Source organism: Erythrolamprus reginae, chromosome Z (assembly GCF_031021105.1).
Source record: "Erythrolamprus reginae isolate rEryReg1 chromosome Z, rEryReg1.hap1, whole genome shotgun sequence".
In the NCBI taxonomy this organism is placed as follows: domain Eukaryota; kingdom Metazoa; phylum Chordata; class Lepidosauria; order Squamata; family Dipsadidae; genus Erythrolamprus; species Erythrolamprus reginae.
In genome coordinates, this window is record NC_091963.1 from 48,078,604 (window position 1) to 48,102,340 (window position 23,737).

Below are 23,737 nucleotides of genomic sequence, written 5' to 3' on the forward strand. Positions count from 1 at the left end.
TCCCGGAAGCCGAAGAAGGAAGTTCGGGTTTGGCGTTCGGCTTCGGGAGGCTGCTGGGAAGCCCCCCAGCTGTTTTAAAGGTGACAGCCGGGCGGCGGGGCTTCTCGGCGGCGGCGGCAGGTTCGTAAGATTGAAAACGTTCGGGAGGCCGCTTTGGTTTTTTGGCTGGGAGGGAGGGCAGGAGGTCCGGCGCTGGGGGAGGGAGTCAGGAAGGTCCTCCTGCTCCCCCCTTCCAGTGAAAAACACAAAGACGGTCTGCCGCCGGAGACCCCTTTGTATTTTTAGCAGGGGGGGGAAGCAGGAGGCGCAGGATCGGGCCGGCGGTGGGCACGGGAAAAGGCAGCAGGTCTGGGACACCCCCCACCCCAGCACTTTGAATCCCGCCGCTTCTGCTGGATACGGGCGGTGGGCAAGGCGAGCTGCCACAGCCCCTGGCTTCCGCGCCGCCCGTCCCACCCACCGCCCGTATTCATCAGAAGCTGCTGGATTCAAAGTGCTGGGGTGGGGGCCTGTCGGGACACCCCCCCATCCCAGCACTTTGAATCCCGCCGCTTCTGCTGGATACGGGCGGTGGGCGGGGCGAGCTGCCACAGCCCCTGGCTTCCGCGCCGCCCGTCCCACCCACCGCCTGTATTCAGCAGAAGCTGCTGGATTCAAAGTGCTGGGGTGGGGGACTGTCAGGACACCCCCCATCTCAGCACTTTGAATCCTGCCGCTTCTGCTGGATACGGGCGGTGGGCGGGGCGAGCTGCCACAGCCCCTGGCTTCCGCGCCGCCCGTCTTCAGCAGAAGCTGCTGGATTCAAAGTGCTGGGGTGGGGGACTGTCGGGACACTCCCCATCTCAGCACTTTGAATCCTGCCGCTTCTGCTGGATACGGGCGGTGGGCGGGGCGAGCTGCCACAGCCCCTGGCTTCCGCGCCGCCCGTCTTCAGCAGAAGCTGCTGGATTCAAAGTGCTGGGGTGGGGGACTGTCGGGACACTCCCCATCTCAGCACTTTGAATCCTGCCGCTTCTGCTGGATACGGGCGGTGGGCGGGGCGAGCTGCCACAGCCCCTGGCTTCCGCGCCGCCCGTCTTCAGCAGAAGCTGCTGGATTCAAAGTGCTGGGGTGGGGGACTGTCGGGACACCCCCCATCTCAGCACTTTGAATCCTGCCACTTCTGCTGGATACGGGCGGTGGGCGGGGCGAGCTGCCACAGCCCCTGGCTTCCGCGCCGCCCGTCTTCAGCAGAAGCTGCTGGATTCAAAGTGCTGGGATGGGGACTGTCGGGACACCCCCCATCCCAGCACTTTGAATCCTGCCGCTTCTGCTGGATACGGGCGGTGGGCGGGGCGAGCTGCCACAGCCCCTGGCTTCCGCGCCGCTCGTCCAACCCACCGCCCGTATCCAGCAGAAGCGGCGGGATTCAAAGTGCTGGGGTGGGGGCCTGTCGGGACAAGCCGCGCACAAAGGCTGAGGCGAGGCTGAGCAGGAGGAGAAGCCAACCAGCGAGGCGGTGGGCTGGGAGCCGCAGGCGAAAGGAGCTCGGGCATCGGAGCGCGGCGCCAGGCATTGTTCTCCGGACCCCGCCCGCTCAGCCCCGCGGCGTCCCTTTCCCTCTCCAGGCTGCGGGCGGGGTCCGGAGAACAATGCCCGAGCTCCTTTCGCCTGCGGCTCCCAGCCCACCGCCTCGCTGGTTGGCTTCGCCTCCTGCTCAGCCTCGCCTCAGCCTTTGTGCGCGGCTCCTCCGCCGGAGCTCTGCCGCGCGCGCCCCTTCGCAGCCCCCTCGCTCCTTGTCCCGACAGCCCCCCCCCACCTCAGCACTTTGAATCCAGCAGCCGAGCTGAGCGGGCGGGGTCCGGAGAACAATGCGTTTGGAGGCCGCTGGAAAGCCGCGTGGCTGTTTTAAAAGGTGACAGCCGGGCTGGGGGGGCTTTCCAGCAGCCTCCAAATGCCAAACGCGGAAGTTTGGGTTTGGCGTTGGGCTTCGGGAGATGGCTGGGAAGCCGCGCGGCCGTTTTAAAAGGTCACAGCCGGGCTGGGGGGGTTGCTGGGAAGCCCCCCAGCCCGGCTGTGACCTTTTAAAAGAGCCGCGCGTCTTCCCAGCCATCTCCCGAAGCCCAACGCCAAACCCAAACTTCGCTCCTGTCCTGGCTAAATCGTGTGTCAGTAAACAGGCTTTGGGGTTTTGGCTGGGGGGAGAAGTAGGACCTTCCTAACTCCCTCCCCCCCAGCCAAAACCCCAAAGCATGTTTGCTGCCACACGATTTAGCGGCGAAGTGACGTGAAGGGATGGAAAGCTGAAACTGCCTGGTTTCAGCTCCCCATTCCTCCACGTCACTTCGCCCTGAATGCTTCTTGGCCGCCTGGCAGAGCGCTCGCAGCCAGCGGGCGGCGGCGGTGGGGGGGGGAACCTCGCGGGGAAGCCGGGCAAGAGCGATCTCCTGCCGGCCATGGGCGAGCGGCGGGGAATCGCCAATGGCCGGCAGAAGATCGCTCTTGCTGACCTGATGCCTCGCGGTGAAACCGGGCAAGAGCGATCTTCTGCCGGCCATGGGCGACTCCCCGCCGCTCGCCCATGGCGGGCAGAAGATCGCTCTTGCCCGGCTTCCCCGTGAGGCAGCAGGTCAGCATCCTGGGCGGGCGAGCGGCAGGGAAGCCGGCGGCTGTGGCAGCTGCTGCCCCCCCCCCCCGGTTGTTTTAAAAGGTGACAGCCGGGCGGCAGCGTTTTTTGGGGGGGGGGGTTTGTTGTTGTTGCACGGATTAATAGACTTTACATTGTTTCCTATGGGAAACAATGTTTCGTCTTACGAACCTTTCGTCTTACGAACCTCCTCCTTGCACCAATTAAGTTCGTATCATGAGGTATTACTGTATTTTAAACCTACTTTCTGTCCTCAGTACAAAGAGGGAAGGTCAAAACATTGTAATATATGAACTAAATAGAAAATAAATAAGAAAACTGGACTGAAAGGAAGGTTATCACATGTTCATCTACAATGCTGTTTACAATCATAAAATCTAAAATACAGTGATCCCTCGATTAGCACGGTCTCGATTAGCGCGAAACGCTGCAACGCGGTTTTTCAAAAAATATTAATTAAAAAATAAGTCCGCGCTAGTTCTCTCTCTCTTTCTCTCCCTGTTGCCGGCGTGGTATATGAGAGAGAAAGAGAGAGGCAGAGGTCGGGCGCATTACCAGGAGGTGGAGGCGGCGTGGGGACGCTGGGTGCCAGGGACACCGAGGAGGGGGTGGACGTGGCCTCTCAGCTGCAGAGCCGAACAAGGGCGGAGGCAACGGCGGAGTCTGGCGCTGGGGCCATGCGGGGCCGCTCATCCAGGGGGGCGTGGACTGGCAAGTCGCCCTCCTTTCTCTTTCTTTCTCTCTCTTATACCACACCGGTAACAGGGAGAGAAAGAGAGAGAGCGGAGGGCACCTTGCCGGTCCACGCCCTAGATGAGCGGCTCCGCATGGCCCCAGCGCCGCCCAGGCAAAGGGGAAACCCCAAGATCGCTTGCCGCTTGCCGTATTGCAGCGAAGGAGGCGAAGCAAGGCTCCAAGCTGCAATACGGCAAGCGGCAAGCGGCAAGCGATCTTGGGGTTTCCCCTTTGCCTGGGCGGCGGGAAGACCAAGGGAAGGTTCCTTCAGCCGCCCAACACCTGATCCGCTCCGCAGTGCGGCAGCAGCGAGGAGCCGAAGATGGGGTTTCCCCTTTGCCTGGGCAACGGGGAAACCCCATCTTCGGCTCCTCGCTGCTTCCGCGCTGCGGAGCAGATCAGCTGCTGGGCGGCTGAAGGAACCTTCCCTTGGTCTTCCCCGCTGCCCACACGCAAACTCCACCATCTGCGCATGTGCGGCCATGAAAAAAATGGCGCGCATGCGCAGATGGTGTTTTTTACTTCCGCACCACTATAACGCGGAAATCGATTAGCGCGGGAGGTCTTGGAACGTAACCCCCGCGCTAATCGAGAGATCAGTGTAGATTTAAACGTAAACGAAATCATTCACAGGTCAGAGTAGTACAAATGTTAAGCAAGTTCAGCATATTTTCAATTTTCAATTTTTATTTATTATGCACTTATCCTCAGTAATAGAAAACTGAATGTGTTAGTGGGACTAGTAGAAACACTGCTGCATACACTACAAAAAGCTTAGATGAACTCAAAATTTTGAAATACTATTATATCAAAGTCTTATAATCCAATGAGAATAATTTTTATAGTCACCTTACCGGCCTGTCAGATACCCCACAGCAGAAGCTGCGTAAGAGGCCTATTGAAAATGAAACATTAATTAAAATCTGAAGTAGTAGTAGATCAAAACAATTTTGTAAGGCTCAGCAAAGTCTTTGAAAGCCTGGCACAAATTAAGCATCCTCCCTTCAAAAGATTTGAGGCAACTTTTTCAAGAGTCTTTCCAAATTGTCTCTATGTTGTATAAAGTGACTAACAATTCTCCAGTGTCTACTACTGAAGAGAAGTAGTTATGTGTTCAGAGATGACCTGGCTAAATCTAATATCCATACCAATCCCTTCAGAGGCTTCAGTTGACTCAAAACTTCAATCAAGGTGCATAATAATGCCCTTTACATTACATTACAAAGAAATCCTTCAGATGTTTTGCATAATCTATAAACCGAAAGCTTGCCTATTGACAAGACTGCTGTTCTGTATACATAGAAGCTGTGCCTATTTTAAGAATGGACATTGAAATCTGATTTCAGACCTCAGTTGCCTCTTTCTCACCACTGTTATTTTCAATAATTAGTCCTTCTGTGTTGATATTACTTTGTGCCAATTCAAAGACTGTGACAGCTTTTTAATTTGGCAGTGGGAACAAAAAAAAATAACAAATGAACTCATCTTGAGGTTCATATTGATAACTTTAAATGAAAGTTTTTAATGGAATATTTTCCATTCAAAACCTGGTTCACAGGCTCCAAACTGAAAATATTGCAATTATTATAATTATTTAATTGTAATTAAATATCTGTAATTATAATTACATATATAAATTCATATAAAATATAGAAGAAATCTTCTTCAAAAAGGATTTGACATCTTCCATCTGTCCAAATTAAAGCAGTCTTTCCTAATCTGGTGCTCTCAAACATCTCAAAAATGGAATTAAAATTTCATACGATTGCATGTCACTAGGGAAAAAAACTGCTATTCTTCATGCTTGGAGTTGGGGATGGTTGGATGAAAATGAAATTTGCTTTTGGGGTTTGGACTACCTAAATAGTTAATAAACAACAATTATTTTATTATAAATTTTAACTACAGTCATTTTGGAGGCTTATGGTTACTTTGATCAGGCTGGAAATTACATAGCAAAATAATAGGACATATCTGAATGTCTTTTATAGTAGGGTTCCCCAAACCTTTGAATCTTAGGGACCACTGAGGTCATAATTTTAAATCCCGCGGACCACCAAATTCATATTTTTAAATCCTATAGACCATAATTCTTAAGTCCTGCAGACCACTAACAATATTTTTTTAAAGCTAAATACATTTGTGAAATAATTATTTTATTAATATGAAATGCACCTATTTAACATGCTTATTTAATTACAAAAAGTGGGTGCATCTTATACAACAAATGTTGCGTGGGGGAGAGTTGGGTGGTGGTCAGCAGTGGCGACAGCAGCATTCCGATAGCAGCTTTTCACGCGGTTTGGCAGATAGCGCCGGTCGCTTCTGTCAAACTGCGCAAGAAGCCGCCACCGCCAGACTACAGGAAGGCTGCTGCCGCTGCTGCTGACCGCCGCTGCTGCGACAGCTTATCTCCTCGGGCTATTTCCCGCGCAGGGTTTGATGTAAGGATGCCGCCGAGGCACAAACAGCAAGCAGATGAATTGGCCTGGCCTTCGCCCATATGGAACTTTTCCCTCCAAGCAGATTTGGATGATTCGTATTCACACATACACATAAATGGATTTTATCTTTTTAGGGGTCTGCCGGAGGCCATTCTGCAAATAAAATGGGCTTTTTTACCACACTTCCCCTTTAAACGGAGAAGCTCAGCGCTTGTAAAAACACAGCATTGAGGGTCTTTTGGGGGAGGGTAGAAGACGCTGCCTATCCTCCTCTGCAACCCTAACTGACAGCTGCTGAATTTGTGATTCTTCCCGGCAAAATGTGGGGTAGTTAGGGCTGCAGACGACGATAGGCAGCGTCTTATACACCGAAAAATATGTTATAACAAAATCTTTAAAGGTTGTTTAATTGTAACAAAATTATTAAAGATAGTGCAATTATTACAAAATAATTGAAGCTTATTTGATGGCACCTTGCTGATTTTGTTGGATCCTATACTTCAGAGCTGTAACTGTAGTTTCTCTCCCCCCCTCTCCCCCACCCATCTTTCTTTTGCCAGTTTTTCTCCCACCAATAATTTTAAGCACTTAGTATAAAAAACACTGGTTTGTCATTATTTTTTTTCTTTATAAACAAATTATGAAACTTTAATTCTTGATGATAAATTTCAGTAATATAAAATGTAACTGACATAAATAGTTCAATATTAAAAATAGTCAGTATTAAGGTGTGCTCTTCTGCTGCAGAATAGTTTCTACAACTAGTATTCAATCAGGCAAAGAAAATATGTAAAAAAAAACTGCATGAGACAGAATGCTATATCATTTATTTTTATATAATGAGAGAATAACATATTAAGTCAAATTCTGATTATTCAGGCTTGACCAAGTGAATGTGTTGGACTGTGCTTTTTTAAGGTGACATCTGCAGCAATTATGACATGTAAGCAGGGGTGGGCTGCTAGCCGGAACACTAAATTGGGCTCACCGCTGCAGCTCGCGAATGCTAGCGGGACCAGCATGATTTTGCTTCTGCACCTGTGTAGGTAGCAGAATCACGCATTGAGCCGCAGGTGCGCCCATGTTTCGGGATGTACGAAGCAAAAACACCTCGGCTAAACACGGGTGCACCTGTGGCTCCGTGAACGATTTTGCTACCTACACAGGTGCAGAAGCAAAATCGTGCTGGCCCCGCTAGCACTCAAGAGCTGCAGCGGTGAGCCCAATTTAGCGTTCCGGCTAGCAGCCTACCCCTGCATGTAAGCAATTTTCATGCAAATTCTGCCCTTATACACTTGCATCCTGAAGTCTGATGCAAGTACATAGGTTGCAGAATTTGTACAAAAGTATCATGCAAATGCCATAATTTCCCCTGAACCCCTCTCCTCCCACCCAGTTGCCTCATCTTTCCTGGGATCTTAGAAAAAGGCAATTCAGCAATAAATATGTGTTTGCATCTATGCTATCAGTATCTGTCAGATATAATTTGTGAAACTGCAAATAATTCACATTAATTCATAATTCTATATACCAAAGTACTGTGTAATTAAATATTTTACTATCTTTGAAATATTATTCAATTATATTTCATAAAGCAAGTCAAACGCTCTGATAGTTTGTCGGGCACTTTTTTTGCCATCACGTATATAAAGCATATTTTACACTTTTAATTGAACATGGGCTTTTTTTCTTCTTGCTACTTTTTGTTTTGTTTCTTTCCTCAACAACATGAATACTTTCAATCTAATCCCTGCTTCTTTTTGCACTGTCCTATCCAGATTTAGCTGATTTTCATTCTGGTTTATTTTTGTTTGAGTCAAGGTAAATAAAGTACAGTACTTACATAATACTGTACAGTACTTCTGTTTTCCTTATGACAACAACCCTGTGAGGCACATTAGACTACCATTTCACTAATTCCAGAGAATACAAAACAAAATATAGAATACAAATGTGAAATTACCATCTTTCTATGTTAACTCAACAATAAATATGTGTTTGCATCTGTGCTATCAGTATCTGTCAGATTACAGTAAATGAGCTTTTAGTATTGAATAGTTACTAAGCAAGCAGAAACCTTAATTAACCCAAGAAATACTTACAGCTTGTTCATTGCGCATTCCTATATATTTAATTCCACTTGCTTGTGCAGCAATTGCTACTTCTGTTATAGGAATACCAACAATGCCAAACATATATTCAATTTCCTGAAATAAATAAATATTTTATTTTAATGCATCTATTTAATTTAACCAACTATCTTTAATGTCTCATCCCTACCCCCATTTGGAATTTTATATAATCTGACAATATCAAGAGCAGTGAGCTTGGCTTTATGCAAAAAGCAAAATTAGAATTTGTGTAAGCTATTCCCAGTGACTGTTTTGCCAGCAACCATGGTGTTGAAATGGTGCTCCAGGCATTTTGGTATTGCACTCAAGAAGCCTATAAATATTGAAACTATTTTTGCATTTTGTTTTGTTTTGCCAGTCATTCTATTTTTGCAAGTCTCTGTGTTTTGTTATATTCTAGAGTTCTTTTTCTTATATTCTACTGACTCCATGTACTGTCATCTCCACTCTCTAAACTTTAATTCTTACTGGCATATTAAAATTATTGGATTTTTATAAGGTCAATTACATTGAGATATATCTTATTAATCACAAAATGAGTCTGTAATTCAAAAGAACCCATTCTCCCACAATGCTCTTTTCTTGCATCTATTCAGCACCGAGACTGAAAATGTGTGTAAGGCTTTGTTTTAATCAGAATAGAATTTGCCTTTAAGCAAATTCATAGGTTCCCACTGTGAGTAACCTATTTATAACACATATGTATATGTGAATATCTCATATTTAGAGCTTTCTATTTATTTATTTATTTATTTAGAGCTTTCTATTTATTTATTTTTGCTTGTTTTATCAAGTATGTATTGGTGGTATACAAAGGTATAACAATATTTATATACATAATACTAGTAAGAGAGAAACATTAGGAAGGGACGGAAGGCACTCTGGTGCACTATATTTCTAGAATAGGTGCAGGTGAATACTATGTAATTTCCTTGCAAATTTCCTAATAATCACCAAATGTACGACTTCTGCCTTCGCAGATGCATCACCAAAGTTTACGTGGATGTTTTATAGCGAATCTTCTGTCTCTTTCGTGCTATTTAATTAAGATTAATAGCGCTACGTCCTGATTCGCACAAGAAACATAATATGCTTTCTTTGTATTGATCCTGTACAGTGTATGACTATACTCTATTGCGGTTTATAAGTAAACCGTGGTTAAACAAAACGCGTCAGAGGTAATCTGTTTTTAAATTCCACCAGCTAAAAGTTTTGTTCCATGCAGGGGAGGAGTCAGCCAGCGCTCTTACTTGTATCTTTAGGGACTCCACGATGAGCTGAGCTCCGCTGACAACTTCATCTTCCTCCACCCGTACTAAATTTTGCGAGGCCATCTTCCGAGCAATGGAGACAAGGACGATAGCACCGTTGAGGTAGGTTTTTTCCTCGACCAATGGGAAAAATCTAGTCCAAAGCTTGGGAAAAAAAGCCAGCCATTGAACAACTGGTGGGCGTGGTTTTATACGGATTCTTGTGAAACGGTGCAGCCCAGAGATCGCAAGCAGCTCTCTCTGAAGTTGATGGCTAGTCACGTGATATGAGGACGTGTCAGATAGAACTTTCTGATTGGCCACTTGTACCTGCCCCCTTGCCTTCATTATTTGCCAATCTGTTGAGAAGATGAAGAGGAGGTGCAAGGTTTTTAAATTCAGGGATCTGTGGAAGAGGTTAAAAGCAAAGATTGTGCAATGCAGTGTGCTTGAAATATGTGACAGTAAAGAAGGTGTACTTCCCAGTGAAAACCTGTTTTCTGACTTTCTTAAGCACTACAACATTGAACCAAATACTGTATATATATATTAATATTAGTAATATATATTAGTATATTAATTTGACTTATTTTTTCCTAAATGATAAATTGACTCAACCCATTTGCTGTGGAAGCATGGTGCCAGTCAGTGTGGTGTATGAGAACAGCCTATATTTGTACATTTGGTAAATTTGTAAATAAACAAAACGGGTATTGCAGACTCTCCTTGTACCATATTTAAGAAATTCAGAGTAACATATAGCAATGGCATTTAGACTTTTATACTGCTTCAAAGTGCATTTATAGCCCCCTCTAAGCAGTTTACAGAATCAGCATATTGCCCCCAACAATCTGGATCTTCATTTTACCCACCTCAGAAGGATGGAAGGCTGAATGAACCTTGACCCAGTGGTGAGATTTGAGCTACTGAACTACAGCTAGCAGTTAGCTGAAGTAGCCTGCAGTGCTGCACTCTAACAACTGCACCACTCCGGCTCTTTATACTGCTCAAAAAAATAAAGGGAATACTTAAACAACAAAATATAACTCCAAGTATTTTTAATTTTTTTAAATTTTTATGTATTTATTTATTTATTTTGTCCAATACACAATACACATTGAAGAGAATAGACAAGTAGTAATATATATATAAAGAAAAGGATAGAAGAAAAGATATAAAAATAGAGGAGAAGATATATGAAAGGAAGAAAAGATAAAGGAGATAAAGGAGAGGCAATTGGACAGGGGACAGAAGGCACACTAGTGCACTTATGCACGCCCCTTACTGGCCTCTTAGGAATCTGGAGAGGTCAATCATGGGTAGCCTAATGGAAAAAAGTTGGGGGTTAGAGGCTGACACTACTGAGTTCCACGCTTCGATAACTCAATTGCTGAAGTCATTGTCCTGGGGGACTTCAATCTGCTGTCACTCGGTGGTTCCTCTGGATTGGCACAGGAGTTCGTGGCCACCATAATAGCCATGGACCTGACTCAAGTAGTTCAGGGTCTGACTCATGAGGGTGGACACACACACCCCTGACATGGTATTCCTCTCGGAGCAATTGAGTAATGGTCTGAGACTAAGGGGCTTAGAAGCATTGTCTTTGTCATGGTCAGACCATTTTCTACTGCGGCTTGATTTCCTGGCTCTAATCCTCCCCCGCAGGGAGGCGGAACCGATTAGGAGGTTCCACCCCAGATGCCTGATGGATCCTGAGGGCTTTCACATGGCGCTTGGGGTTTTACCAGATTCACTCATCCATAGCACAGCAGAGTTTCTTGCTGAGGCCTGGAACAAGGCTGCAGCGGAGGCTCTTGACCGAATTGCGCCATTGCGACCTCTCTGGCACTAGACCCCATAGAGCTCCATGGTTCAACGAGGAGCTCCGGGAGTTGAAACGCCAGAAGAGACGTCTAGAGAAGCGATGGAGGAAGAGTAAGTCCAAATCCGATCAAACACTTGTAAGAACTTTTGTTAAGACCTACAAAGTGGCGCTCAAGGCAGCAAGATGCGCGTACCATGACGCCTTGATTGCATCAGCAGAATCCCACCCGGCCACTCTGTTTAAGGTGACCTGCTCCCTTCTAAATCAAGGGGGAGCTGGGGAGCCCTTGCAGGGTAGTGCCGAGGAAATTAACTCATTTTTCGCTGATAAAGTCGCTCAGATCCGGGCGGACATCGACTCCAATTGCATAGCAGTATCGGCTGACAATGAGTCAGTCGAGGTTACTGGGGCTAAACTTCTTTGTTCATCTGTCTGGGAGGAGTTTGACTTGGTGACACCTGATGAAGCGGACAAGGCCATTGGAGCTGTGAGTTCCGCCACCTGTCTTCTGGATCTGTGTCCCTCTTGGTTGGTTTCGGCTAGCCGAGAGGTGACACAGAGCTGGGTCCAGGAGATTGTCAATGCCTCCTTGGGGAGGGGCTCCTTTCTGGCCCCTTATAAGGAGGTACTTGTGCGCCCCCTGCTCAAGAAGCCTTTCCTGGACCCAGCCGTGCTTAATAACTATCATCCAGTCTCCAACCTTCCCTTTATGGGGAAGGTTTTTGAGAAGGTGGTGGCGCTCCAACTCTAGCGGTCCTTGGAAGAAGCCGATTATCTAGGTCCTCAATAGTCTGGATTCAGGCCCGGCTACAGCACGGAAACTGCTTTGGTCATGTTGATGGATGATCTCTGGTGGGCCTGGGACAGGGGCTTGTCCTCTGTCCTGGTGCTTCTTGACCTCTCAGCGGCTTTCGATACCATCGACCATGGTATCCTTCTGCGCTGGCTGGAGGGGCTGGGAGTGGGAGGCATTGTTCTCCAGTGCTTCTCCTCCTACCTCTCCGGTCGGTCGCAGTCGGTGTTAGTGGGGGGTCAGGGGTCGACCTCTAGGTCTCTCCCTTGTGGGGTACCTCAGAGGTCAGTCCTCTCCCCCATGCTATTCAATATCTACATGAAACCGCTGGGTGAGATCATCCAAGGGCATGGAGTGAGGTATCATCAATATGCCGATGATACCCAGTTATATATCTCCACCCCATGTCCAGTCAACGAAGCAGTGGAAGTGATGTGCCGGTGCCTGGAGGCTGTTGGGGCCTGGATGGGTGTCAACAAACTCAAACTCAACCCAGACAAAACGGAGTGGCTGTGGGTCTTGCCTTCCAAGGACAATTCCATCTGTCCGTCCACCACCCTGCGGGGGGAACTACTTCGCAACTTGGGAGGCAGTTCTGCCAGCCACAGGCGAGGGGCGGGGAGGACCTGGAGACTTAAGCCTGCCGCAGCAGCTGCTGCGGCAGTGAGGCTTTGGGTTTTTGACTGGGGGGGAGGCAGGAGGGCTGGCCTGACACCCCCCACCCCAGCGCTTTGCCTTGCACCAGGCAAGAGGGCTCGGGAGACAGTTCTGCCAGCCTACTATGGGGGATCCTTCCAGACGAGAGCGATGTGCAGGAGGGTCAGGAAGGACTGGGAGGCTCAAGCCTCCTTCGGCATTGAGGTCCCGGCTTCTGGGTTTCTGAGTTTTGGGCTTGCATGCATTATTCACTTTAACATTGATTCCTATGGGAAACATTGTTTCTTCTTGCGAACTTTTCACCGTATGAACCTTGTCCCAGAACCAATTTAGGTACAAGGTATTACTGTAATACCTTAGGTACAAGGTATTACTGTACAATCTAGTAGAGTCTATGAAAACATTCTATAAAAGCACTCAAATAATATCAATAGTTAATATCAAAATTGGTCAGGATTGATTTTTAGATCAAATTAATTTTTTCAATATTTCACTAATAAATCCAAAATATAAATATGTATATTGATTTCAAATACAGTGTTCCCTCGATTTTCGCGGGGGTTACGTTCCAAGACCTCCCGCGAAAGTCGATTTTCCGCGAAGTAGCGGTGCGGAAGTAAAAACACCATTTTTGGTTATGGACAGCCAAAAACTATCCCCACGCACCCTTTTTCAAGGCAGCGCAAGGAGCCGGGCTTGAAATTAGGGCAGGGAGCGACAAAAGTGCGGAGGCCGGCAAAGATTGCTTTGAATGTCGGCTGCCCCCGCCCCCCCAGCGCCTCCGGCCCCCTCGCCGTTACCGCCCGATCCACCCCTCTCACCGGCTTTCTTCGGACACGGGTCCTCCTGCAGCAGCGCTGGCGGCTACGGCTTCTCATCCTCCTCATTCAGCTGGTAGCCACTCTGAGCGCTTTGAGAATGCCTGCCTCGCCCCTCTCACAGTCCCTTAGCTGAGAGCACTTTCGTCCCAGCTATCAGCGAGGGGGCTGCAAGAGAGGTGGGGGCAGGCGTTCTCACAGAGAGGGAGAGGGAGAAAGAGAGAGAGAGCAAGAGGGGGGAGAGTGGAAAGTAGAGAGAGAAAAATGATAGAAAAAGGGAGAAAAAAGAGAAATGAGAAAATGATTGAAGCAGAGAATGACAGGAAAGAGAGAGAAAGAGAGAGAGAAGTGACTCTTGGTGATGACGTATGACGTTATCAGGTGGGAAAAAACGTGGTATAGAAAAAAAACCGCGGAGTATTTTTTAATTAATATTTTTTGAAAAAACGTGATATAGCGTTTCGCGAAGTTTGAACCCGCGAAAATCAAGGGATCACTGTATATTAACTTCAGTGGTAATGTTCAGTATTATGCAGATTGTAATAAAAGTTCAATTTATCAAAATATAGTTCATAAAAGGTGCTAGCACAAATTCAAGAGTTCAATGAAATATCAGATTCAAAATCTATAATAGTGCCAAAATCTATTTAAGGAGGGGGGGAAAGGGGGAGAGAGAAAAAAAAGGAAATTTGAGAGTGGCATGAAGGCCCAGCCAGTTTCTTGCCATTCCCCTTTAATCCCGGCCATCTCGGCCTTTTCTGGGCTGCCAGAGGAGCCTTTGGATAGCGCTTAAGGAAGCTTTGGCAGTCCAGAACAAACGGAGCATTTTCCCTTCTCTGGGCACTTGGAGAGGGAATAAACCACTTTGCTGTGGTGACTCTCTCTCGCTGCCTCCCATACACCTTTAATTCCGGACATCTCAGCCTTTTCTGGCGCAGTGTATGGGAGGCAGCTTCACGCCGGGTGTATGGGAGTATCCCTCTTTTTTTTTTAAGCCTTAAAGTTTTGGATTTTTTTTATTCCACTCACTTCACCCTCTTCCTTTGGAAGCGACTGTCCTCCTCTTCTTCCTCCTCCTCCTCCCACTCAAATTCCGAGCTTTTATTTCTTTCCTAATGAATTTGCATGCATTATTTGCTTTTAAATTGATTCCTGTGGGAAAAAGTTGTGATAACGTTAAGCAGGGGATCGTAATCCAATATGAAGACCTTATCTTTGAAACTGGAAAGTTTAAATCATGTATTACACATCAGTCACACAAGAGCAGCAAGTTATCCAAAAAGAGAAGCCACCTTCTCGTTGGCTATTCAATTGTACGTGATATAAATTTAGGAAAGGATAATGAGGTTCTGAAACAGGTCAGGTGTCTGCCGGGTACTACTGCCAGCAGAGAGGAGAGACATATTTATTGGGAAGGTTGTTGAGAAGGTGGTGTCGCTCCAGCTCCAACTGTCCTTGTATGAAGCTGATTTTCTTAACAGTCAGGATTCAGTCCTGCCTACAGCACAGAAACTGCTTTGGTCGCACTGACAGATTATCTCTGGCAGGCCCACGATAAGGGGTTTATCCTCTATCCTGGTGCATCTTGACCTCTCAGTGGCTTTCAATACCATCGACCATGTTATCCTTCTGCACTGGCTGGAGGGGCTGGGAGTTGGAGGCACCATTCTACAGTGGTTCACCTCCTACTTCTCCAGTTGCTCGCAGTTGGGGTTAGCAGGGGATCAGAGGTCGACTCCTAGGTTCCTCCCTTGTAGGGTTCCTCAGGGATCAATCCTCTCCCGCCTGCTGTTTAATATCTAAATGAAACTGCTGGGTGAGACCATCTGGGGGCATGGGGTGAGTTGTTATCAGTATGTTGATGATATTCAGCTATCCATTTCCAAACCGTGTCCACTCAGTGAAGTAGTGGAAGCAGTGGAAATAATGTGCTGGTGTCTGGAAACTGTTAGGATCTGGATGGATGTTAACAGACTCAGACTCAACCCCGACAACACAGAGTGACTATGGGTTCTGCCACCTGTCTGTCCATCATTCTGGGGGGAATTTTTGACCCCCTCAGAGAGAGTACACAATTTGGGCATTCTCCTCGATCCACAGCTGACTTTGGAACACCATCTTTTGGCTATGGCGACGGGGGCCTTTGCCCAGGTTTGCCTGGTGCATCAGTTGCGGCCCTATTTAGACAGTGAGTCTCTACTCATAGTCACTCATGCCCTTATCACCTCTAGGCTCAACTAGAGCAATGCTCTCTACATGGAGTTCAGAAACTGCAAATTGTGCAGAATGCGGCCACGTGAGCAGTCATGGGCCTTCCAAGGCATGCCCATGTTTCCCCAGCACTCTGTAGACTGCAATGGCTGCTGATTGGTTTCCGAACACAATTCAAAGTGTTGGTAGTGACTATAAAGCCCTACATGGCACTGGACCAGCTTACTTGCGGGACCGCCTCCTGCCACATGAGTCCCGGCGACTGGTCAGGTCCAACAGAGTCGGCGTTCTCCAGGTCCCGTTAACTAGACAATGTCGTTTGGCGGGGCCTAGGGGAAGAGCCTTCTCTGTGGGGGTTCTGGCTCTCTGGAATCAGCTCCCCTCAGAGATTTGCACTGCCCCCACTCTCCTTGCCTTCTGTAAGAACTTGAAAACCCATCTATGTCACCCAGCTTGGGGTCACTAGAACCTAGTTTTTGGCCGACAAATATAATGCATGCTTATTGTCTGAATGTGAATGAATGATTTTTAATGGGTTTTTAGAGTAGTTAGTTATATTAATTGGATTTTAGGTTTTTGATACTGTATACTGTTTTTTATAATGTATACTGTTTTTTATAATGTTGTGAGCTGCCCCAAGTATTTGGAGAGGGGTGGCATACAAATCCAATCAATCAATCAATCAATCATCATCACAATCTTGTGTGACTCTTCATTATGAATTGTTTTTCTTTTGACTTGGAGGAAAGAGGTTGACACTCCCGCAGAGTCATGTTAAGTAATTTCTGAATTTTTGATATCGCAAGTTCAAAGGTTTCAACATTATGGATCTAGGATGTTTTTGGTCATGATCATGATTCATCTGCTTTCATTTTAGGTTCATGGCAAGTGTCATCCTGTTTGTTCTTGGTCATCAAGTTCTTTCTGTAGATATTCAAAGAGGAAAACATTATGTTGCTGCTGTCTATGAACATCATGCCATCCTGAATCCCAATCCAGCAGCTATCATTGATCGACAAACTGCATTACAATTTATGAAGAGGAATCTAGACATTTATGAGGAGCAAGTAATTAATGCAGCAAAACAGGTAGAATATTAGTCTTTGCTACTTTTAATATAAAATTTAACTATTATTGGAAGACAGTTGAAAATAGTTTATTGCAACACTAACCTGGCACAAAACTCAATAACAGTGAACAGATTGGTGTATTTGTCCATAATAATGAAATTAGTTTTTAATAAATGTAATTACAGTGGTACCTCTACTTAAAAACTTAATTCGTTCCGTGACCAGGTTCTTAAGTAGAAACATTCTTAAGTAGAAGCAATTTTTCCCATAGGAATCAATGTAAAAGCAAATAATGCGTACAAACCCATTAGGAAAGAAATAAAAGTTTGGAATTTGGGTGGGAGGAGGAGGAAGAAGAGGAGGAGGAGGACAGTCGCTGTCAAAGGAAGAAGGTGAGGTGAGGTGAATTAAAAAATTCCAAAACTTTAAGGCTTAAAAAAAAAGAGAGACTCTAAGATGGCAAGGAGGAGCATGCACCTCCCATACACCCGGTGCAAGGCTGCCTCCCATACGCTGCGCCAGAGAGAGAAACCCAGGCGGGCAAGATGGGGAAACTTCCCGCTCCTTTGACCAGTGGCTGCTGCTGCTGCTATCTGCTACCTCTTCCTTCCTATGCTGAAGGGCTCCCCTCTCCTCTTGCTCACTTTGTACCCGGTGCCTTTCCTTCACTGTGGTGACTCCTTGATTTGCCTGAAGCCGAGTTGATCTGGCCAAGGCAAAGCGCCCCCTTTTGCCTTTCTGCGCCCAGACACTCCGGGAGGCAACCTCAGGTGTATGGGAGGCAGCACGAGGGAGTCACCACAGCGAAGTGGTTTATTCCCTCTCCAAGCGTCCAGAGAAAGGAAAATGCTCTGTTCGCTCTGGGCTACCAAAGCCTCCTTAAGCACCACCGAAAGGCTCCTCTGGCAACCCAGAAAAGCCCGAGATGGCCAGGATTAAAGGGGGAATGGCAGGAAACTGGCCGGGCCTTTGTGCTGCTCTCAAATTTCCTGGGAAATTTTTCTGGGCTCGAGTTCTTAAGTAGAAAATGGTTCTTAAGAGGAGGCAAAAAAATCTTTAACACCCGGTTCTTATCTAGAAATATTCAGTAGAGGTACCACTGTATATACCTTAAATCATAGCTATTTAATAAAGAAATCATTTTGTTTAACTATTAGCCATTGGCTGATAAATATTTTTTTGTTATTATTAGGGGGCCCAAATAATTATCTTTCCTGAAGATGGAATTCAGGGTTTCAACTTCACAAGGGCATCCATTTATCCTTATCTGGATTTCATTCCAAATCTGGACTCTTTCACATGGAATCCATGCAAAGAATTTTACTTATTCAAAGACACTGAGGTAATTTCTTTAATGTCTTTCCTCTATTGTCTTAATACACTCTTCCAAATAAATATCATTTAAAAGCTAAAATTGTACCATATTTTTCAGTGTATAAGACACATTTTTCCCCACCCCCAAAAGTGGGTGAAAAAGTCTGCATCTTATTCAGCGAATGTTGTCAAAACCCTGCACAACTGCTGGCTTCCACTTGCCGGCTTCTGCCTCCCAACAATTTGCCTCCTTGCAGCAGACAGCCTAGTCAGCTTCAGCACAGCTTGATTTAGCATAAGCAACTAATTGTTAGTTGGATCTGCCTCCTGGAATACTGCCCATCAGCCATTTCAGGCTGCAGGGAATCATTGCCACCCATCACCACTGCTTCCTATCACCACTTCCACATGCCCCATTTTTGACCTCCATGCATCCTGTTTTCAGCCTCCATATGCCCTATTTTCAGCCTATTCCAGGTGGTGGGGATCACTGCCACTGCCTATCCAGGAGGTAGATCCAACCATCAATCAGCTGCTCATGCTAAATCAGGCTATGCTGAAGCTTACCAGGCTATTAAGCCTGTTTTCTAAAAGGAGGCAAATTGCTGGGAGACAAAGGTAGATTTTTTTTCTTATTTTCATTCCCAAAAGCTAGATGTGTCTTATAATGCAAAAAATACAGTAAGTCAGTTAACACAATACTGTAGCTCAGTGCTTTTCTTTTTTATGTAATATAAAATTCCAAATTAGTATTTTAAAATCCTTTTGCTTTTATAGGTTCTTCATCAACTCAGCTGTATGGCGTTGAAAAATCAAATCTTTTTAGTTGTAAATTTGGGAACTAAAGAGCCCTGCATGCAAAGTGATTTCCATTGTCCACCAGATGGAAGGTATCAGTTTAATACCAATGTAGTATTTAATGATAATGGCACACTCATAGCGGGATACAGAAAACAAAACCTATACTTTGAGTATGCCTTTAATACTCCACCAGAGATTGATTATACAGTTTTTGATACACCTTTTGCAGGCAGATTTGGAATATTTACTTGCTTTGATATTCTATTTTATGAACCAGCTGTAACCCTTATAAAGCAATACAATATAACACAGGTTGCATATCCTACTGCATGGATGAATCAACTTCCACTTTTGTCTGCTGTAGAATTTCAGCAAGCTTTTGCAACTGCTTTTAAAATAAATCTTTTGGCAGCAAATATCCATCATCCTGACTTGGGCATGACAGGCAGTGGTATATATACACCATCAAAATCTTTCACTTATTATGATATGCAAAGCAGTAATGGGAAACTTATAGTTGTAGAAATCCCAGTTATTACACCAGATCATGAAACTAATATGGAAAACAATGCAATGTCCCACAGTAGTCAAAAGAGTTCTTTGAATGTTTATATAGAGAAACAGATATGCCATAAATATCAAGAAACTGACTGTAAAATAGAAGAAAAGCCATACCAAGAATTTTTACCTGTATTTTATGGAATAATGATGTATGATAATTTTACCTTAATGCCCATACTACATGCAGAAGGAAATATAGAAGTTTGTTCCAATACACTTTGTTGTAATTTAATCTATAAGCAATTAGAAAAAACAAATGAACTTTATGTTTTAGGAGTTTTTGATGATTTGCATACAGTGCATGGAACATACTATGTTCAAGCCTGTGTATTAGTGAAATGTGGTGGACTTAACTATTCTACCTGTGGGCAAGAAATCACAGAAGCTTCTGGATTGATAGATTTTCAGCTCCAAGGAAATTTCAGTACTCCTTTTATCTTTCCTCTGTTGCTAAGATCTGGGGTCACTCTAGATTTTTCTGACTATTTGGGCTGGGAAAAACAATCTTATGTCATGTACAAAATGGGAGGATCCTCTGGTTTAATAACAGCTGGCCTATATGGACGTTGGTATGAGAGGGACAAAAAATAATTTTTGATACCTCAAGAACATTATTGCAAGAACCCAATAAATATTCTTTGTTGTGATTATTGAAAGTCTTTGGACTTTTATTACACAAATACAGTACACGGAACATACCATTCTGTCTGGCCCATACAATTATCAGAAATTAAGACCCAAATATTTTACCAGATATCTTTGATAAAGAAGAAACATTTTTACATAAATATAATTACAGCAGCTAGGTTTGTATATGCACAAAGTTGGAAATATTTATTTATCTGTTTGTTTGTTTGTTTGTTTGTTTGTTTGTTTGTTTATCTTCTATGCCGTCCAATCCCGAAGGATTCAGGATGGCTTACAAAATAATATAATACAATACAAAAAGATACAAGCAATAAAAATAAGTCGAATATAACATCTAAACCTATTAAAAAAAACATTTATATAAAAAAAACAGTCATAATCATTTGCATACACACCATTCACATAGTTTGGTCATGAAAAATATACATTTCAGGGGCCCCAAGTCTGCCGGCAAAGCTAGATCTTTATGGCCTTGCGGAAGGCCAGTAGGGTGGGAACAGTATAGACATTGGGGGGTAGTTGGTTCCATAGAGCCGGGGCAGCCACAGAAAAGGCTCTCCCCCACGGTCCCGCCAACCTGCATTGTTTAGTCGATGGGACCTGGAGAAGGCCAACTCTGTGTGATCTTATTGGTCTCTGGGAGTTATATGGCAGGAAGAGGTCCCATAAATAGTCTGACCCTGAGCCATATAGGGCTTTATAGGTAATAACCAACACCTTGAATTATGCCCAGAGACTAATAGGAAGCCAGGGCAGCTCACAGAGCACAGGTATTATATGGGTATACCGAGGTATACCCCTGAGAGTTCTCGCGGCTGCATTCTGGACTATTTGCAGTCTCCAAGCACTTTTCAAAGGTAGCCCCATGTAGAGTGCATTGCAATAATCAAGACGGGAGCTGATGATATAAGATCGATGATATCGAAGACCGCTGAGAGATCGAGGAACACCAGGATAGAGGAATGTCTCCTATCCCAGGCCCGCCAGAGATCATCCATCAGCGCGACCAAAGTGGTTTCTGTGCTGTGACCAGTCCTGAAACCAGACTGATAATCAGCTTCATCCAAGGACCATCGGAGCTGGAGTGCCAGCACCTTTCCAACAACCTTATCCAAAAAGGGCAGTTTGGAGACTGGCCGATAGTTCTTCAATTTGGCTGGATCCAGGGATGGTTTCTTGAGGAGGGGGTCACACAACCGCCTCCTTCAAAGGCTTTGGGAATGACTCCTCCCTCAAGGAAGCATTAATCAATGCCTGGATCCAGCCACGTGTCATCTCCCGACTGGCCGAAACCAGCCAGGAGGAGCACAGGTCCAGTAAGCAGGTGGAGGGACTCGCAGCTCCCATGGCCTTGTCCACTTCCTCAGGGGTTACCAGGTCAAACTCTTCCCAAATGATGGAACTAAGACCTGACCCTGTCACCTTGGTCTGAATTGCCCAATTGGAGTCAAGATCATTCTGAATCTGAGTGACTTTATCTGCAAGAAACTGAATAAATTCCTCAGCCTGCAAGGGCTCCACTGCTGCCTCCCTATTCAGGAGAGAGCAGGTTGCCCTAAACAGGGTGGCTGGGCAAGAATCTGCAAACACAATAAGGGTAGTAACATACGGTGACTTTGCCGCCTCTATCACCACAAGGTAAGTCCTAATGTCGGCTCTTACCCATGCTCGATCAGACTCAGAATTACTGTCCCTCCATGCTTGTTCTAGGCGTCTCTTCTGGCATTTCATCCCCTGGAGTTCCTCAGTGAACCAAGGAGATCTCCAGGGTCTACTACCTCGGAGACGCCGCAAAGGCACAATACGGTCCAGAGCCCCCTTGTTCCATGCTGTCACCAGAGACTCAGTCAGACTACAGACAGGCAAACTGTTCTGAATCAGGATGGAATCAGCTGACTGTTAATAATAAGAGCTTCAGAGGTTAATTTTCAAACGAATAACACTTCTTTTATTTATTCCACTTCAATCCTCGTAAATTACAGTTCCGTTACGGAGAAAAATACTGTCAACTCTTTTAGACTGGATACAAGGTTATTTATCTCTCTAATTAACTAACTGTCTGCTTAGAAACATTTTCTTATTTCTGAGCTGGTTTCTGTTGATTACGAAGTAAATCATGCAATTAGAAAACTTAGAAAGCGAAGACATAATCGCCATTTTGGCTTGATTTCACTTTGACTAAAGCGCTTCTTCCGTTAAATTCTGGAAGTGATGTAATTAATTAATTAACTTACACACTCTAAAATAGCATATCAAAACTTCTCCTCCCCAATTTCTTCCATTCTTTTCTGTACCCTTCTGAACTTTGGGTTTATCCATCTGATTTCTTCTATGTTCAAGCTGCTTGAAGACACATTTGTCTGCATGCTTTCATCTGATGACTAGTCTACTTCCTCCTCCTCACTAACTCCCTCTGCATCTCTTTAATTGACAGCTTCTATTTCATCCCCATCTTCCAAATCTGAATATTCTAAACGCTGACAGGGAACACACACAACACAAATGAGTCAGGAATTTCCCCAAGCTCCCTTTGAAACCCATCCGGGTCCATTAGGTGCCTGGGGTGGAACCACCTAATTGGTTCCACCTCCCTGTGGTGGAGGATTGGTTGATTAAAGTCCAGCCTCAACAAGGAGTGATCTTACCATGACAAGGGTGTGGTGACTATACCCCTTAAAACCAGATCATTTTCCACTGTTCCAAGAAAAACGCCAAGTCGAGTGTATGTCCCTGTCTATGAGTCGGACCCTGGATTACTTGGGTCAGGTCCATGGTTGTCATGGAAGCCATGAACTCCTGCGCTGCTTCCAAGGTTTTGCTGTGCGACAGTAAAGTTCCCCAGAACCGCAAGCCTGGGGAAATCCACCACCAACCCGGATACCACCTCAAGCAGCACAGACAAGGCTGTTGCAACATAGCTGGGAGACAAAGTCCAATCCAATTGAATAAGATACCAACAGAAAGAGAAGTTTTGAGAAAAATTATGGATTGTGCAGAGATGAGTAGATTGACTTTGAAACTTAAAGATAAACAAGACTTGGATTATTATTAAATTTGGGAGAAATTTTATGATTGGATAGAAAACTAAGAGATATGTATGTGATAGTAATTGGTTAATTTTTGGAAAAACTGAAATATGAGAATTTGATTTAAATTTTGGAAGCCAGCTAGGGAAGATGAAAAATGGTGGTAGCATTATATAATGATATAACACAAAGGGAGTGAGTGAGAGAGAAAGCAAGCAAGCAAGAGAGAGAGAGGAAGATAGAGAAAGTGAGAGATACAAAGAGAGAGGGAAAGGGAGAAAGGAGAGATGGAGAGGGAGAGAGAAAGAGGGAGAGAAAAAAAGGGAGTGAGAAAGAAAGAAAAAGAGGGATTGAAATTGAAATTTACTTCTTAATAAAGTAGAAATTACTTTATTACTTAATTACTTCTTTATTTTAAATATTGTATTTGTTCCCATTTTGTTTTTTACTTTAAATAAGGTATGTGCACTGTGCATAGGGATTTGTTCATAGGTTTTTTTAATAGTCTGTCCCTCCAACAGTCTGAGGGTCAGTGAACTGGCCCCCTGTGTAAAAAGTTTGGGGACCCCTACTTTGGAGCTTGGGGAAGGTGAAATACGAGCCTATTGGGCCCATACCAAAAGTTGTGAAACAGGCCGTTTCTGGCCTCCAGAGGGCTTCCGGGGATAGGGGGAAGCTGTTTTTGCCCTCCCCGGGCATTGAATTATGAGTGTGGGCACTCGTGCATGTACAATAGTGCACGCCCATGCTCTTTCGGCACCCAAGGGAAAAAAGGTTTGCCATCACTGGCCTAGTCTGTGAAAGAGCGGGGAAGTGACTAAGGCGG

The 23,737-nt window shown here is 45.2% G+C and overlaps 2 protein-coding genes across 3 annotated transcripts in view; one reads left to right on the forward strand and one right to left on the reverse strand.

Moving 5' to 3' along the window:
* The window catches only part of HACL1 (2-hydroxyacyl-CoA lyase 1), a 37,963-nt gene extending 28,538 nt beyond the window's left edge, over window positions 1–9,425 (reverse strand). Inside the window, exons 1-3 of one of the 2 annotated variants that reach the window (XM_070729323.1) lie at window positions 9,188–9,425; window positions 7,908–8,012; window positions 4,216–4,256 (exon numbers count right to left, since the gene is read on the reverse strand). In XM_070729323.1, coding sequence (XP_070585424.1) covers window positions 4,216–4,256; window positions 7,908–8,012; window positions 9,188–9,271 — 230 coding nt within the window. In that variant the 5' untranslated portion in view covers window positions 9,272–9,425. Of the gene's footprint in view, window positions 1–4,210; window positions 4,257–7,907; window positions 8,013–9,187 lie in introns of those variants that run through there. The other variant, XM_070729324.1, reaches the window with a different exon arrangement.
* Window positions 9,152–19,887, forward strand: BTD (biotinidase). The gene is made up of 4 exons (XM_070729325.1): window positions 9,152–9,310; window positions 16,369–16,579; window positions 17,754–17,903; window positions 18,653–19,887. Exons 1-4 carry the CDS (start codon window positions 9,282–9,284, stop codon window positions 19,826–19,828), a joined length of 1,566 nt encoding a protein of 521 aa, XP_070585426.1. The 5' UTR covers window positions 9,152–9,281; the 3' UTR covers window positions 19,829–19,887.
* Window positions 19,888–23,737: the final 3,850 nt, after the last annotated feature.

What these genes read in the sequence shown, in the direction of transcription:
- BTD (XM_070729325.1), top strand. Translation starts at nt 9,282, where the DNA reads ATGGAGACAAGGACGATAGCACCGTTGAG. An exon ending in AGGACGATAGCACCGTTGAG is followed by an intron (nt 9,311 to 16,368) that starts GTAGGTTTTTTC and finishes CTTTCATTTTAG; the next exon opens with GTTCATGGCAAGTGTCATCC. An exon ending in ACTTATTCAAAGACACTGAG is followed by an intron (nt 17,904 to 18,652) that starts GTAATTTCTTTA and finishes TTGCTTTTATAG; the next exon opens with GTTCTTCATCAACTCAGCTG.